General features: G+C 43.1%; 1 protein-coding gene across 2 annotated transcripts in view; it reads right to left on the bottom strand.

Moving 5' to 3' along the window:
• ATP1B3 (ATPase Na+/K+ transporting subunit beta 3) overlaps positions 1 to 18,534 on the bottom strand; it is a 66,333-nt gene that overhangs the window by 9,243 nt on the left and 38,556 nt on the right. For both annotated transcript variants that reach the window (XM_053307768.1, XM_053307767.1), the window contains exons 4-6: positions 17,645 to 17,832; positions 16,178 to 16,228; positions 10,525 to 10,611 (exon numbers count right to left, since the gene is read on the bottom strand). In XM_053307768.1, coding sequence (XP_053163743.1) covers positions 10,525 to 10,611; positions 16,178 to 16,228; positions 17,645 to 17,832 — 326 coding nt within the window. The remainder of the gene's footprint in view (positions 1 to 10,524; positions 10,612 to 16,177; positions 16,229 to 17,644; positions 17,833 to 18,534) is intronic.

Here is an 18,534-nt window from a genome sequence, read left to right as displayed (position 1 = left end):
TATATTACTATACCCATAGTTCTCAGATGCGCCACCACCGCCGCCATCACTTTGGTGAATACCCGTGGTGCCGTGGATAACCCGAATGGCAAAACCACATATTGGCATGCTGTACTTCCGATGGTGAAACGCAGGTATCTCCAATGGTCTTCCCGAATGCCTATGTGAAAGTAGGTGTCCTTCAGGTCTAGAGTGACTACCCATTCCTCCTGTACTAGAAGGTGTAAGATACTCTGTAAGGTTATCATTCTGAATTTTCTTGTATCTACATACATATTCAGTTCTCTCAAGTCCATAATGGCCCTTATGCCCCCATCCTTCTTGGGGATTTGAAAATAGCGGGAGTAGAAGCCCCGCATCCTGTCCACCCACCTCACTGGCACAATTGCCTGTTTTTTAATCAACTCCTGTACCTCTTCCAACAACACTTGGGTAGGTCTGGTATACACTATCCCCTGAACGGGTGGCAAAGTCTTGAACTCTATTGTGTAGCCAGACTCTATGATCTTCAAAACCCACTGATCTGATGTTATATGGTGCCACGCTTGATGGTGTTGCTGATCCACACAAGACCAATGTTGCAGGTCTTGGGCTCTATTTGCTCTGGTGTTGTTGGTCTCATAGGTGATGGAGGAGTCAGAGGTGGATGGACCGTCCCATCAAAGAGACTGTTTTTGTTGATCCTTGCCCTGTTTTTGACCTCTTTGGCATTGGGCAAAAGGCTTATTACTTTGGTAAGGCTTATAGCGTCTCTTGTATTCTCTCTTATCTTGCCTATAGGCCATCCGGCCTTGCTGCCGTCCAAACGTGCGGTTCCTAGATGCCTGGCCTCCCATGGCCGCCATGAATGTCTTTGCAGTAAACTTTGACTGTTTCCACGATTGCATCGTTGAATCAGTAACCTCTGCAAAAAGTCCTTTCCCGTCGAATGGCAGATATTCCACCTTTTCACGCATGTCTTGTTGTAGAGTTGTTGAACGCAGCCATGCATGACGCCGTAATGTTATGGCCGTAGTCATTGCCCGAGACTCCGTCTCTGCTGCATGCTTGAATGTGCTCAGTAGGTGTCTTGTCACTACTGCAGATTTTTCATAAGTCTTTCTAAAATTGTCCTGAAATTCTTCCGGCGCCATCGTTGCAGAATCTTGGAATAATGTATCCCAAATATGGTGTCCATAGCGTGCTAGACACGCTGAGTAATTTGCGATTTTTATCGCCAGACTTGATGTCGCATAAACTTTGCGGCCCAGTACATCAAGCTTTCTGCCCTCCTTGTCACTGGGCGTCGAATGACGCTGTCCACCTCTGGAAGAGGCACACTCTACCACTAGTGAGTTGGGAACTGGGTGTTTCATGAGGTAGTCATTGTCCTCATCCTGCACTCGATAGAGCCCCTCTAGTTTACGGGAAGTAGCTGTCGACGTCTGTAATACATCCCAAGCCGTTTTTGCGGCCTTTGTTATTGCTGGCAGCATGGGTAAAGACACCGGGTGTGTCACCTTGGCACGCGCCATCATATTGTAGACCGGGTCTTTTAAGTCCATTTCTGGTTGTTTTAACTCAAGTCCCAAAGCCTCTGCCATTTCACGTATTTGAACATGGTAGGCCTTTAATTCCTCTGTGGGCGACGTAGATGTGTGTGGGGGCACATCTGACGCTAAATCTGGCTCTATCAGTTCCCCTGGGTTCGAAGGGTCATCCTCATCCGAACCAGAAGTGTCCGAAGAATCTGCATCTCCAGAGTCAGTCACCTCAGGCGGTTGGACAGGCATTTGGTGCTGTTGTCTCACCGGCTGACGTCTTTCTGATGGCGCAGCCACCGGTGTACTCCTGGGTGGAGGTACAGGTGTTGGCATCGCCGCCTGGGTCGCCAGAGTCCCAGAATGATACTGTGCTTTCCAAATCTTATACTCGGCGTAGTCCGCCGAATAAATCACCGAAGGGGTATGAGCAAAACCACACCCATGATTAGAATGTGAGGTTTGTGGGTGGGTGAAAAACATCGCAGGAGGGCGCACAAACAACGGGGATGGTCCCGTCAGGGTTGCCCTATCCATCATCGTCAGCCTCTGAGGTTGCATCGGGCTCGTCGAGGCCGAAACGCGCTGCTGTGGTCCCAGTAGAGCAGGTAAACGTATGGGTGCATGCTGCGGCGACATCGATGGCGTTCTCGGTACCGGGAGGACAGGCGACGCGCTCGGTACCGACAGCAATCTGACATCTTGGTCTGTTGATACACCCGAGAAGCCATGAAATGTTGTTCCCGTCGGAGTAGTATCAGTGGAGTCCAAGAGAGCAAGTAAGTCAGTACGTGCCTGTGTGCCCTCCGTCATACATCTCTCCGCAGCATCCTCCCCAAAATCAAGGAAGTCCTCCGGTCTGTACTCCTGCCGCGGAGTCAAAGCAGGTGAGACTAGAGGGGTACGAGCTGGAGTAAGTTCCATTGCTGCTCGATGCTGTAAAAGGGGTCTCGCACCCTGAAGATCCATCGATGCCTCCCTTGACACCGAGCACGACATCGACACGAGTCTCGGTACCGAGGATGTCAGCAGCATCGGCACATTCTGTCCAACCGACACCTGCGGTCTCGATACTGAGGTTGACGGCGTCATCGCACTCGACATCGGTCGCAGCAGTTCCTCTGCTGGATTCAAGGTGTCTTGTGCCGGCATTGAGAAGGAGGGCGCCTCACTCTGCCGTGGCGTCGCAATGCCCGACTGCTCCGTCGATCTAGGTGGCTCTGGGCTTTTCCTCAATGTCGACACCCACGATGTTGAGGCCGTCGATCCCGTGGACTCCCAGCCCTCGCAATCGGACTGGAGTGGCAACGGTGACGGTGTACGACTATGCACTCGAGTCTTCTTTTTTCGCTTTCTGGGGGGCGAAGCATCCTGTTCCTCTTCTGTTGACGACTTATGTGCATGTCGCTTATGCCGGTGGCATTTCTTCGCCACATCCTCAGGCTGCTTGAACTCCTTCAACGAAGTGGCTTTCGACTGCCCGGAGGCAGAGTCCACCGTAGGAGCACTCGACACCGACCGCACTGTGACTTTACTGTCGGTACCGAAGTAATTCCCGACATCGATGTCGATGTCAAGGGTCTCGGCGTCGGCGGGCGGAGGGCATCATCGTAAAGCGCCGCCCGCAATTGCAACGCCCTGTTCTTTAACGTCTGCTTCGAGAAAGACGAGCATATTTTACAAGTGGCTGGGTTGTGCTGCTCCCCCAGGCACAGCAAGCAGGAATCATGTGTGTCCGTGGAGGGCAACTTTGCCTTACATTCCGAGCAGTGTTTAAAAGTTGTTTTGGGCCTCTCCCTGGAAGCCATGGCCTCAGCCATAACAAGCTCGGAAACGATCATTTTTATGCTTATTTTCCTTAGGTTAATCCGTATCCAGTCCAATAAACAGTCCAATAATCAAAATCCTTTCCGTGTTACAATTCCAAACCTAGTCTTTTTCCAAATTCACTATCCGAGGAGCTAACAGTCCGAGGTACTCGCGCAACGGCGGTCAAACAGAAACTGAAAGAGACACGCCCCAACTGCTACTGATAAGAGCGGCACGGCCTCGTGCATGGCAGTTAGGGGCGGAGCGAGGAGCTAGCTAATCGGTCCGTGAGGTCACTGCGCAGGCGCAGAACCCAATGTTATGAATGCAACGGATCACTATCCAGATCTTATTTTAAAATGCTGAAAAAGCTTGGGTGAAGAGGTGGGTTTTCAAGTGTTTTTAAAAATTGTCAGAGATGGGAAAACACTTTGAAGGTGTTTCTTAGAATTGCTTCTTGAACTCATCAGCAGACATGATGTCATAACCTTGGTACAATCTCTCCCACAAGGAGTGATTGTATTTGGCCATGCATGCTACTTATTTATTTACTTACCACATTTTTATACTGCCCAAACCGCAAGTTCTCTTCTGGGCAGTTTACAAGACAATAAAAACAACCAATAAAAAATTAACACATTTCAACAATTACAATTAAAAATGCTAAATTAAAACACAATTTTTAAAATGTCTAATTAAAAGCCTGGGTAAACAAATGCGTCTTGACTGCCTTTTAAAAGTTGTAAGAGATTGGGAGGCTCTTGTTTCAGCAGCTGGCATATCAGCTGAATCTGATAAATTCAGCTGATATGTCAGGTTCCATGTAATTAGAATATTACATGGAACCAAGAAGACAAGGATTGTAGAATAGAACAACATCGGACCTCCGAAAAGTATACAGTGTACTGTGCTTGATTGGCCAGCAAACTCGCCTGACCTGAACCCATAGAGAATCTATGGGGCATTGCCAAGAGAAGGATGAGAGACATGAGACCAAACAATGCAGAAGAGCTGAAGGCCGCTATTGAAGCATCCTGGTCTTCCATAACACCTCATCAGTGCCACAGGCTGATAGCATCCATGCCACGCCGCAGTGAGGCAGTAATTGCTGCAAAAGGGGCCCAAACCAAGTACTGAATACATATGCATGCTTATACTTTTCAGAGGTCCGATATTGTTCTATTCTACAATCCTTGTCTTCTTGGTTCCATGTAATATTCTAATTTTCTGGGATTGTGGATTTGGGGTTTTCATGAGCTGTACGCCATGATCATCACAATTATAACAAATTAAGGCTTGACTTATCTCACTTTGCATGTAATGCGTCTGTCTCATATATCAGTTTCACCTTTTAATTTACATTACTGAAATTAATGGACTTTTGCACGATATTCTAATTTTCCGAGTTTCACCTGTAGAGCGCATTGCAGTAATCAAGTCTGGAGGTAACTAGCATTTGTACTACTGTTCTGAGGTCATTTATCTCAAGGAATGGACGCAGCTGGCATATCAGCTGAATCTGATAAAAGGCACCTCTAGCCACTGGCTCAATCTGGGAGAATTGTGTGTCCAGAAGCACCCCAGACTGCGTACCTATTCTTTCTGAGGAAGTGTGAACAGGCAGAACAGACCATCCAGAATAGGCAGATCAAAATCATCTCCCAAGTTCCAACCCCACACAATAAGTACCTCTGTCTTATCTGGATTCAACCTCAGCCTGTTACCTCTTATCCAGCACATCACTGCCTCCAGGCAGCCATTTAGGGAGATTATGCATTCTCCTGATGATGCTGATATGGAGAAATAGATTTGGGTGTCATCAGCATACTGATAACACCCTGCACCAAATCTCCAGAAGATTTCTCCAAGCGTTTTCATGTAGATGTTAAACATCATTGGAGACAATACGGAGCCCTGAGGGACACCATACCGAAGTTCAGTTTTTGAAGAACAACAGTCCCCGAGAGACACTATCTGGAATCTGCCTGAGAGATAAGAGTGGAGCCACTGCAAAGCAGTGCCTCCCACCCCCAACCCCTTCAGACGCTCCAGAAGGATACTATGGTCGATAGTATCGAAACCCACTGAGATGTCCAAAACGACCAACAGAGTCACACTTCCTCTGCCAATTCCCAACTGGAGATCATCCATCAGGCCAACGAAGGCAGTTTCCACCCCATAGCCCACCCCAAAGCCGGTCTGATATGGGTCTAGATAATTAGTTTCATCCAAGACTTCCTGGAGTTGGGAGGCCACCACCCTCTCAATTACCTTGCCCAGCCACGGAAGATTGGAGACAGGCCTATAGTTGCTCTACTCTGAGGAATCCAAGGCAAGCTTCTTCAGAAGTGGTCTAATAACTGCCTGCTTAAGACAAAGAGGCATCCTGCCCTCCCTCAGAGAAGCATTTAAGATTTCTACTAGGCCTTCTACAACAACCTCTCTGCCAGATAGCATTATCCAATGTCGGGCAAGGGTCAAGAGAACAGGTGGTAGGCCGATCACTCCAAGCAGCTTGTCCACATCCTCACGAGTCACAAACTGAAACTGATTCAGCCTAACCACATAAGAACAGTTGCTGGACACCTCTGATTCAGACACTGCAGTAACTGTAGGGTCTAAATCCAAGTCACCCCAAATACGAGATTTTTAATCCACAAAAAAATCATTAAATACATCACAGCGGGTAATAGATGGTTTCAAATTCTGATTCAAGGGAGGAGGGGCACTCACTAGCCCTCACAACCCTGAACAATTCCGCCGGACGTGAACTTGTGGACGTAATACAGGCCGAACAGAATTGCTTCTTTGCTGCCCATATTGCCACAGCATAGATCTGCAAATGTGCTCCATGTTTTAATCTGTTGGATTTGAGTCATCTTCTTCCACTTGCGCTCCAGTCATCTACCTTGCCACTTCAGCCCCCGTAGTTCTTCCGTATACCAAGGGGTCAATTTTGAAGCAAGTCAGAGAAGACGCTTAGGTGCGATCATGTCTATTGCCCTGGTGTGCTTGCTGTTCCAGTTCTCCACCAGGGCATCAACAGGATCACTGGCAGAGCCAACACTAAATCCCTCCAAGGCTTCTTGGAACCCTATTGGATCCAATAACCTTCTCAGGCGGACCATTCTAATGGGTCCCTCACCCCTGTGAAGGTGGGGTGTGACTGAGTCCAACCGTAACCAGATGGTGGTCCGTCCATGACAACGGGGAGATCGTAGGTGTCCCCACCCACGAAACAGCACCCTGATCAGAGTGAAAGACCAAATCAAGTGTGTGACCTACAATGTGCGTCGTTCCAAGACCCTTTGGGATAGGCTCATAGTTGTCATGACTGCTATGAACTCCTGAGACGCCCCAGACAAATTGGCCCCAAAGTGGACACTGAAATTCCCCAGCACCACAAGCCTGGGAGACTCCAACATCAAACCTGAGACCAAGTCCCTCAGCTCAGTTAGGGACTCCATTGGGAATCAGGGCGATCGGTGCACGAAGAGAGGACCCAGTCTATCCCTAGTCCCCAAACTTAGGTACAGTAGAGTAAACTTTCTGGCCCATTACATCTATTTTCCTTCCTCCTTTATGAAGCAGGGGTGGTATGTCGTAGACCAGACTTAGAAGTGGTTTAATTGATGACCAAAGAATTTGGAAGCAGATATTTAAGGAAGCTTACACATTCATCCTCCTGAACTCAATACAGGCCCTTGAGCCTCTTAGAAGTAGGTGTTGACGTATGTATTATTTTCCAAGCTGACAGCGCGGACTGTGAAATCACAGGAAGTACAGGTAGAGCCACAAGCTGGGCAGACTGTGCTGTGGACTTGAAATCATATATGGGATTTTAAATATATATATATCCGCAGTATGAGTCTTTAATGCTAGGCCCAAGGCTTCCGCCATTTCTTTAACTTGGATACAGCACACCTTGAGCCGTTCAGTAGGTGAAATTGATGGCATAGGCTCAACACCCAGAGACTGATCAGAGGGGTGTTCTGTACTTGCAGACTCCAAATCTGAATCAGGTGTGGAGGCAGCATCTTCTCCAGATGGAACAGCATCAGCTCCAACAATACCCTGAGTGGTAGTTGAAAGTGTCTTGGGAAGCCGTGTATCACTGTCAGAAGAAGCTGTCTGAGTGGCAGCTGGCACTAAGTGAGGCTTCTGTGAACTGAAGGAAAGCACCAGTGGCAGAGCTCCAGCAGCAATGTTAGCAGGGTTTTGGCTAACAGCTGGTGCAGGGTAAACAGCAACCAGGGCATGCACTTTTAGGATAAAAGAGACATTCTCTTCCCGACGTTCTGCAAGAACTTGATGCACAGTAGAACGTCATTGTGCTTTCCATCAAGGATATTCGTGATAATCATAATGATGCCCTGGGGAGGATATAAACAGGTTGCTTACCTGTAACAGATGATCTGGAAGTGGTTCCATACATTCCTAAGTAGTGGGTTCTGCGCCTGCGCAGATCAGCTTCGGGCAGAATTTGTTAGCTCCTCGCAACGCCAGCAACCGCCACCTGCATGTGGCTGCAGTACCCTCTAGTGGCAGTTGGGCGTCTTTTCCCTCAGTTTCTTGTTGACCAACATGTCGTGTTGACACTTGCTCTGTGGTTACAAGCTGATGGTCCAGTGGCTTGCCATTACACTGTGGGGTCGGACAGGCAGGTTATATGAATCTGTTACAGGTAAGCAACCAGTCTATATCCTCCAGAGGGCATCGTTATGATTATCACGAATATTGTTGATGGAAACTACAATGATGTTCTACTGTGCATTGATACCCAAATAAAGTGGGAGGGCACGTAACTCTAGGAGTAGAAGTCTTCGTTACTGATGCAGTCATCTTCTCTATATCAGGGTCCTTAGAAAACCATTAAGGTGGACGCAGAGGGAGTACTCCCTGTCCAATCCAATAGGAAAAACAATGTCTTCGCTGTAACTGGATCCAATCAGCCCTCCAGGTCTTGGGTGTCCTCCTCAACATCGAAGATGACAGCAGACTCAGATGGTGAAACTGTGCCTCGGTGTTATGGAGTGCCACCTCTTGATGTCGATGGAGAATGTAAAGATGTCAGTGCTGGTGAGATCACCATCAATTGTTGAGATATAGCCAGAGCCGGTGTCAACAACAGAAGTACTTGAGGCGCAGGAGCCCAAATTGATGTCGAGTTTTCTAAAACCTCTCTAGTACTGAGAGAACAGACATCTTCTCTGGCAACGACGGAGTAGTAGACAGAGCTGATGAAATTGTCAGTTTGTTGACATGGAGTGCCAGCAACGGTGATCAGTGTCCCATGGCATCCCTCAACATTGATAGAGGCGTAGTTTGCTTCACTTTATAGCCCAGTAGGTGATGGAGTATTAGCAGTAAATCTTGAGGATGGCGTTGAGTTCCGCTCCCAATGCTTCTTGGAAGCCAGGGCAGAGAGCTCAGAGGATCTCCTCTTCTTTTTATGTTTATGCCTGTGAGAAGTGGAGGAAACTTTGGAAGTGGAGGCTGTCTGAAGACATGTTTGGTCAATAGTGGAGCACTAGGCCTCAAGGGTTTAGACTGTGCAACTGCGGCAGCCCTCGACACTGATGCCGACACTGACAGAGATCTCAAAGCCTCATCATAAAGTGCTGCTCTAAGTCGTAGTGCTCAATTTTTTAAAGGTTGTCGAGAAAAAGACGTGCAGATTTTGCAAGACATGTTATGTTTCTCACCCAAACATAGAAAGAAGGATTCATGGCGGTCTGTTGAAGGTAGCTTCCCACTATATTCCACTAAAGTTTTTAAATGTCTATTTAACCACAGAATAAACCATATGCAGCCTGAATCAAAGCCAAAAAGTCCTAAGAATAGTATTGTTCTCTCAAAATTCACAGAACCCAACCAAAATTGAGGAGCAATGACCAATGAACTGTTGACACTTTTCTGGTTGGAAAGGAACTGACAAAGGCACCCTAACCGTTCAAATAACCAACGCTCTGAGCACATGAGGTGGAACATGGGCACCACAAGGAGCTTAAGTATTCCACCTGTGAGGTCCTGAGTAGGCACAGAACCCAGGCTTATAAATGGCAATGGATCACGATGCAGACCCTGTACTTAATTTGTATTTGTTTAGGGAGTTGTCTTAAATTCAAAGTCATCTTCTATTCAGGTAAATACAGTAATTCTACTTGAATTTAAACATCTCGAGCCCAAGTTAGAATTCTACTGTGCTATTGAAGATTGTTGGCATTTAGCCTTGGCAAGTCCCATGCACACATGGGGTCAGAGGGTCCCACTGACAAGGTGCTGTACAATAAATCAACCATACTACCTTGACTAGTGGTGTAATCAACAACAACTTCTTCCAAGAAGTTGCAGGGCTGTGGTGCCCTAATCCCAGGCCAGAAGCTGTATTAAAACCATACTCAGTTGCAGCAGGGCAGTGGGGAAACCTGCACCAGTGTGCTAGAAAACCTGTGTATTAGGAATCTAATTCCCAATAGTAGACTGCAGCAGAACCAACAACAATGAAAAATAAGATGCTGCTGCTGCCTAATAAGTCAGACAACAGTATATATCTATGGCACATTTAGTATAAAGCCTACAGAATTTTTTAGCAAAAGATTCTACATTTGACACAAGTGAAAAGTTTACTTTTGAGGGGACAAGATAGAGTACAAAGGAGATTTGTATTTCTAGTCATATAAGTCTATGTTTAAAGGTAGTTTATACCCGCATAACAGGTGCTGAAGCCTAACAGGACATGGATACTGCCATCATATCATTCTTATGAACTAAACAATGGCATCTTGGATGGCTGTTTTCAAGATCAAACAGTAATCTGTATCAAATATTAGTCTTGAACCACCAGGGCAACTCTTACATTCTCCATAAATGTAGAGAAATCCTGTGACATTCCGAATGAAGTTGGAATGAGCTTCTCTCCCACCCCTGAGCAGGGGGAAGAGAAACAGCAGGCTTTCAATTGAGGGGTAGTCTGGCTGAGCAATAAGAGTTTACTGTTTTCATTAATCTGATGTTTAGCTAGGGTCGGAGACTGTGATATCTATCACAAGTTTGTGTGTATAAAATTGTTGATTAACCAAACAGAAATATAATGGGCAAGACGTTTCAGCTTCCACCTTCTTCAGCTGGTTCTGATGTTACAGGCAAGGTACAGCTGTCTGTCTATCACGCACACACAGAAAAGCATACTCACATGTAAATGTTTCCCATAGTATGGGAAATACATTAAATCAATTGCTCCATCAGGAGGAAAATAATTTATCACAGTCTTGCTGTTTTCCTACAGATGAATATAAATAAAAATTAGTTTAATACATTATATGACAAAATGTTTTATTTTTAGCACATTATATGACACGCCTTTAACTCAGAGACCCAGAAGTACGTGAAGTATACCATCGGAATTCCTTCCAAAACACAATAAGCTAATGTTATTTAACTCTACTCTACTTGTAGTTGTCCTTCAAAAATGATTAAGGCATGCTCTGCTAATCATCTATGGCTACATGAAACACAATGCTGACTTTATTTTGTATCCCCAGCTTAAGGTTAGAATTGTCAAAATATGGTTATAGCCTTTATTTTGTTCTCCTCCCCATTCAAAGGATGTTACAGTGAACGTTTAGAAAATTGATTATTTTGAAGTTTCTACATACAACTAACTGTTAACTGAGGATTATTCTCTATAACAGTGGTTCCTGATGTGGGTTCCTCCAGATATTGCTGAACTACAACTCCGAGCATCCCCTGATGTTGAGTTGTTGTTCAGCAACATCTGGAGGAACCCACATTGGGGACTACTGCTCTATAAACTTATGATTAGGAATTCTGTTCCAAACTCTACTTCCATTTCAGACATTTAATAGGCTACCATGTGCAGGTCAACTTTGGGGACTGAATCACACAAGACTACTATGGAGAAAAGCACACCGCAGAACTCAAAATGCACACAACCACCAACTGCATCCCACCAATACCAAAACAATCTGATTACCTATTTGAGGGGTGGGGAGACACCTGAATCAAAGTATTCCACCACCCATCCTTAGCCAGTTATAATGCTGCCAGTTACCAAATTTATCATGTTGGTGGGGAATATCATCATCTGCACAACCCTCACTGACCATCAGCATCTATGCTAACTGGGCAAAGAGGCACCTTTTACCGTGGTGATTCTCTTTATTTAGCAGGGGGAGAGTAACTGGCCCTATCCACCCCGAGCACAGTACTTCCAGTGACTGTTGCTGGTGTGTGTCTTATGTTTCTTCTTAGAATGTGAGCCCTTTGGGGACAGGGAAACATCTTATTTGTTATTTTTCTTTGTAAACCGCCCTGAGCCATTTTTGGAAGGGCGGTATAGAAATTGAATTATTATTATTATTCTTGTTTACACAGTCAGACAGGTGTTATTGACTGGTTTGTTTTATCCAGACATCGAGTCCTTCCCAAGGACCTGGGATGGCTGAATTTTATTGTCAGTTGTTATAGATATTGTCGCAGAATATAGGCTGTTCCCAGTAAAGCTGCTTTTTGTAATTGGCTGATGGTGATTTCTGTGGCCCCTATGGTGTTGAGGTGCTCTTCAAGGTCTTTTGGAACTGCACCCATGGCGCCAATGACCACTGGGATTATTTTGGTCTTTTTCTGCCACAGCCTTTCAATTTCAATTTGTAGATCTTTGTATTTGGTGATTTTTTCTATTTCTTTTTCTTCTATTCTGCTATCCCCTGGTATTGCTATGTTGATTATTTTAACTTGTTTTTCTTTCTTCTTGACTACAGTTATATCTGGTGTATTGTGTGGCAAATGTTTGTCTGTTTGTAGTTGGAAGTCCCATAATATTTTTACATCTTCATTTGATTTTTTGATTATTATTATTATTATTATTATTATTATTGATCAGGACCAAATGATTTGGGTAATTCAGAAGTGTGCCATTTAACAAATAGGCTACCCAATCCATAGCTGACAGGAATAGCAGAAGATAATGTTCTCAAATTAGCAAACTCATTCAGAGGTCAACATAGTGACTTCTAAAGTTCAGAAGCAGCTAGCGGGCTTCCTCCTTTTTCAGGGCTTGAATGGGAGACCTTTCCACAGTAAGCTGGTGACAAGACATTTACTCAGCAGAAAGTTTTGTTAGATAAGGGATCAAGTGCAACTTTCAATACCACATAGAGAACCAAATGTATAGATGTAGTGTAGTGGTTAGAGTGCTGGACTAGGACCGGGGAGACCCAGGTTCAAATCCCCACTCAGCCATGATACTTGCTGGGTGACTCTGGGCCAGTCACTTCTCTCTCAGCCTAACCTACTTCACAGGATTGTTGTTAGGAGAAACTTAAGTATGTAGTACACCGCTCTGGGCTCCTTAGAGGAAGAGTGGGATACAAAATGTAAAATAAATAAATAAAAACAAAACAAAACAATATGCAACAGCAGTTCTCTAGCGTGATCCTAATTTTATAACCAGGTTTTCTGTTGGGTTGATAGGAAGCAAAAGGTAGAGGTGAACCCCATTATCCACAGGGTTTCCGTTCTCCACTATAACCAGGGCATTAAAGCAATAGGATGGGGGGGGGATTAGGTTCCTGGAGGCTGGGGGGGGGGGGTTAATCACCAAAACTTGGTGAAAAACAGCCATAAAAAGAAGATAAAGTGCCCTACTGTGCTCTTCAGGTCTCTAGCTGCCCAGGAATGCAGCCCCCCGCAAGTCCACAATCCCCCATGAAAAATTACAGTATATTTTTTAAAAATGAGCCATAAAAAGGTCCATTTTCCTAAAATGGTGGCTGGAAATTCCTGGTACATCTTTGATTGGGGCAGTATGTTACAAAATACTGTAAACTACCCAGAGATGCAAGTTTTGGGCAGTACAGAAATATTTTAAATAAATAAAATAAAATAAAAATAGCTTGCTTCCTTTTAAAAGTTTTCTTAAATGAAGGAAAAAGCATTTCGTGTGGGCATCTGACACAAAAGAGTTCAGAAGGCTCCAATTCAAGAGTCACTTCAACTATAAACTTGAGAATGGAGAAGCTATACTTTAAGCAGCAAGGAGGTATATATCATTTGCCCCCAAGTATTATTTTTTAGACCAATGCTCCCTACCCATTTACTTCTGAATACCAAAGATTAAGAGATTAAAAGATTAAGATTAATACCAAAGATTAAGTGGTGACTTCAATCAATGTTCTTTTTGGTGTGTATATAGTAGCTGTGAAGGTCTCCAGTTGTGTTTTAGACTGCAAAGTGAGGGGAGTGGATAGTTATCCTGCCGCTTCACTGTAGTCCTAATCTGTATCAGGGCCCCATGCATTTTTTTAAACCTCCACAGAACATGCAGAAGTCAATTTCGCTTATTTTGGCCCTCAGCCATAGATTTTATAATAAAAGTACCATTTGACAACAATTCAAAAATTCAAATATTGTAATATAGTGCTTCTTTCAAGTTAGGTCCTGGAATAATTATGAAAATAGTCTCCAGTCTGAGGAAGATTTTGTAAGGTCAGTAATGAAAGGGACGTGCATCTTTCGTGCAGAAAAGCCTCAACAGCCCTTAAAAGCTGATAAGATTAAAATCCTGTTCTGGCCAGGTATGTTATATGCACAGGGACCAGCTGAGATTTTTTAAGAATGAACAGAAAGAACATCCTGATTAATGAGGCTGAAGCACTGCTGCTTCCATGCTGTGGACTAGAAGTGCACATGTGCTGGGGCACACAGTTTTTGCCTATTCCCCATCCCCAGAAGCCCTCGGGGACCCACTTCTAGGTTGCAAGAGCACTTCCATAGCAAAAATCATCCCCTTGCACCACACATGCGTTACGTTCCCCTGGAGGGTAGTAGAAGAGCACAAGCCGCACCACTACTTCAGTAGAAGCGCTGGGGCTATGTTAGTCACGATGTCAGCCAGTATAAGGGGAAAATATACTGGCATATATAAAAATGATAGGATACTTAATATGGGAGATAAATAATAAGCGATAGGATACCTAGTTTTTGTCAAAGCTAAACATGCATTTGACAGGACAGAATGGCCATGGCTTTAGGAAACTGTAAAAAACATTTGGATTTCTCACCTCTTGCCTGTGGGCTTCTCAGAGGCATCTGGTGGGCCACTGTGGGAAATAGGATGCTGGACTAGATAAGCCTTGGGCCTGATCCAGCAGGGCTGCTCTTATGTTAGGCCCCAGCTGTCAGCCTGAATAAGTCTACTGTAATGTTCACCCCCAAGTTAAGATGATTAATAAACAACTCTCTAAATCCTTCACATTGAAGGGAAGCAATTTCACTGTTAGCATGTTTGCAGAGAAACGCTAGCAACAGCAGTAAAAATGGAATCGTATACAAGGAATTACAGTAATAAAAACTGAGTGTAAGATTGCCACCGTGTGCGTAATTTTTAAAAATACAAATCTCAGACTTTCAGTGAAAAATTGGCAGAGTTAATAACTTTATTCGCACAATAAATGGTTTAAACCAATAAAAAAGTATGTTGGGAATTAATGTGGGGGTCTGGATAATACAGCAGTAATACGTAGTGCTAAATTTAAAAAATCTAATACTTTGGAGTGAAATAAATGCAAACTATCTTGTTAACACTGATTGACCAATAAATAAAATGAAATGTGATTTAAAACTGATGGCAAATGGGAAGTATTGCACTGGACAAGATGGATGTATTACCAAAATGACAATTTCTTTTTCTACCCATATTGTCAAATACCAAATACTACGGGGCGATTCAGCAAGGCACAAACTAGGGTTTACTGGATCATGAATACAACTGGAAGGAGCAATGAGTTGTGTACTCCCAAATCTCCTTGCATCTGCATATCATCCAAACTCAGGAGCTGTGGCTTAACTGCCACTTACAAATCAGGGCATCAAACCAGGATGCTGCAGATTAATTTATGACTATCTCATATACATGTGCACATTTAAAAGTTAACTAAATGCAGGTGTCCCAGTTGAGGCTTGACTTACGTGGACTCAAGTTTTGGGAGAAGCACATGTCCTTCTCATATCCCTTCTCTCTCTCTCTCTCTCTAGCAGATTTTCACCCCATCTTGTGCACACATCGTTTCCCATTACACCAGACTGTTACCACAGTTTAAATGAAACCAGGTAGATATGAAACTGTCAAGTGAGTTTAGTTATTTACCCAGTTTCATTTTACTTGACCAGAGATGGTCAAACCAACACCAGGCAGAAGAAGGTGCGGGTAGGTTTTGTGTGTGTGGTCACATGTCCCGACTACAAAAACCAAGGCTCAACCATGTTTGACCCAGACTTTAAGGTTATCATTTTTAATTATTTATTTACAGTGAAACACACACACACACCCCATAAACTTTAACACATACAAAACATACACAGAAGACAAATATAAACATGTATGGTATCTGAACAAAAAATATATTTCCTGCATAAATAGTAATTAAAATGTCAGATACTGGAATGTGTTTATGATCTAAAGATTTCACATTGCAAACACTGGACTGATTTTCCAATCAGTCCAATTTTCCAAAACAGTGCTGATTTTCTTACCCAGATATACACATTTTCTAAGGTGCATTTGCAGCATGGGAAAAAAAAAATGTTCATTATGAAATGGGAACAAAAAACCACTTTAGAAAGTAAGAACAAGTGTGAAGAAACATATTATTTATACCAAATGAAAACTATGAACATAAACATTTTAAAGAGGATGAACTGAGTAATTAAAAATATATTTAGAAGAAAAACTAATAAATATTCACAAAATGACATTAAGTGTGCTTGACTTTTCCCTCCCTTTTAAGAACACAAGAATATTTTGGTGCTTATTTTAAATTGCTCACCTTAAATTTACATTCTATACGTGGGTTTCCATCAGGCTTTAATCCAATTATCTAAAATGCAGAAGATAATATCTCTAAGTAACTATTCTGGGTATACTGAATAAACTGAACAGATTTAACACAACAGAAAGTTACACAGTGAAATATTTTAGAAATCCTAGCAAAGTTTTCTGTGTGTAGTGGTTGGCTATTTTTATAATTCCCTTTTAGTGTAAACAAAAAAGTTACTGTTCCCAACTTATAAGCCTACAGCAGAGTTCTGCAAGAAGAGCAGTGAAGGCCAGCATCGAAACAGCAACCATATGAAAGTGGCTTATATTCACTAGGAGGGTAGATAAGTGTGAATAAGCATGTTGTATCTACTAACATAAGCTGCTTTGACATTTGAACACATGTGCAAGGTATCTCCCAGTCCCCTTTCCTGGCATAACTGCCAGTAAGATTTGACAAGAAGTGAAGTCTCATTCAGGTAACTAATTCTACCTTAGCACAATTTGGCAAGATGTGCAACAAACTTGCACTCCACTCAATAGCTGTGTTAGCTCAACAGTGATTGCTAGATTAAAGTGTTATCTCAATAAAGGGGGGAAATTAATAAGCAGCCTGCAGGTTCAGGTGTTTTAAAACTGTTCTGTTCTAAGCTAGAGTCACAGCAACACTCAAGAGGGTTCCACTTCCACATGACATTTTGAGCAGCAGCAGTTCATTACTTCAAATTAGGCATGTAACATTAATGGCTGAATCCAGATGGCATATGCAGGCAACATGTCACATAACATGTAGTCAACTGCTGAATAATGAAATACTTTAACTAAAAAATGTAATTTTGCAGCATAGTTTTCGAGAAGTCTATCACAGACTGCATCTGTTTTTCTAGAAAGACACATTAAAGCTAGGTTGCATACTTTAGTGAAGTATTTGGTCAGTTGGCAGATAATCTCTTGTATGACGCATGTAGGCCCCTTGACCTTAACAGCAGTAGTGTTGGCATTTAGCCCAGAAGCAGGCAGCCAACCTTTTAGAGTTTTAAGCACAAGAATTAAAGGATTTCCTAAGTAGCCAGGAATACTGAAGTGGAAATACCAAGGCAAAATACAGAACTTCTGTGCAGTAAGCCTTGAATGTGATCACAGCCTGAATCAGAGGCTGTGCTTCATTGTACAAAGCTTCCTTGAACACAAGAGCTTTTCCAACAGTTCCAACACTGAAGACAATTCCACATGTACATCCCCACCACACTTTCAAAGCATCTGACATGGAATCAATAGGTAAACTTGCTCATCTGAGCGTTCCATATATACATGAGTCTCCACATATAACTTTGGTTTTGAACTACAGATAAGTCACAAAAGCTAATCATTCATTTCCAATAACCAATCACTTAAAAAAGAGAGAGAGCAGCAAAAAATTCCAGAAAGTTCTAGGAATTTCTGGAATTTCTAGGAAAGCAGAAGTAATAGTACTTACTCTGTTCATTTTTACAATAACACATGGCGTTCCTTTGGCATAACCAAAGGTCTCATCTTCAAGTCCAGAGCATGGTCCCAGGTTAGAACGATTAAAATGGCATGCAAGTATCTTGCCATCAGCTTTCTGCTCAAAGAGTTTTCCTGGAGTACATGGAATGTTTTCAGCTTGCTTTGTTTCATTATATTCTAGCAAGGGGAAATTAGATGCATTACATTATGTACTCGTTCTGTTAAAGACATACCCAAACGATAGAAGCATTTATCAGGTTAAGAAACTCAACAGCTTCTGAGAATTTTATTTTTCAAGTTTTAAAGTAAGCTGCATAACAAATCATACACATTCTTCACATTTATCCAATGTCAAGTGAAGGAGAGAAAGAATAAGGGGGAAATAAATGTTTGTCAACACCATTGTGAACATATGATGGAAGGGACTGGAAAAATCTGTTTCCATTTAAGCAACAGTAGCATTAAACACTAGAAATTCCATTCCTTTGTGTACAATCCACAGATAATAATAAATAAATCCCATTGTAATCAATGAGAATTAAACTAGGCTATATGTATATACTACATGCAAAGACATCAAAATTCTGTGCCAGAACAAACTGAATTCTGCATGCTGAAAATGCTGTATAAAAGAAACAAATCTGCTCATCTTGAATGATTTCTTCTGACAATTATTGGACAGGAGAGGCACAAATAGCTATACAGGGCACTGACCTTCCCATGCTCACATATGTCCTGGAAATCATATTTACCCACCTGAGATTCAGCAAGCACTGTTCCCACAGTCCCAAGCTAGAACTTGCTTAATAATCTGTTCCAAAAACATATCCCCTCAGATGTAATGATGGGTTCCAAAGAAGCAAAATGCAAATCAAAGTT

This window comes from Hemicordylus capensis, chromosome 3 (genome assembly GCF_027244095.1).
Source record: "Hemicordylus capensis ecotype Gifberg chromosome 3, rHemCap1.1.pri, whole genome shotgun sequence".
Taxonomy (NCBI): domain Eukaryota; kingdom Metazoa; phylum Chordata; class Lepidosauria; order Squamata; family Cordylidae; genus Hemicordylus; species Hemicordylus capensis.
This window is presented reverse-complemented; position numbering and strand designations above follow the sequence as displayed.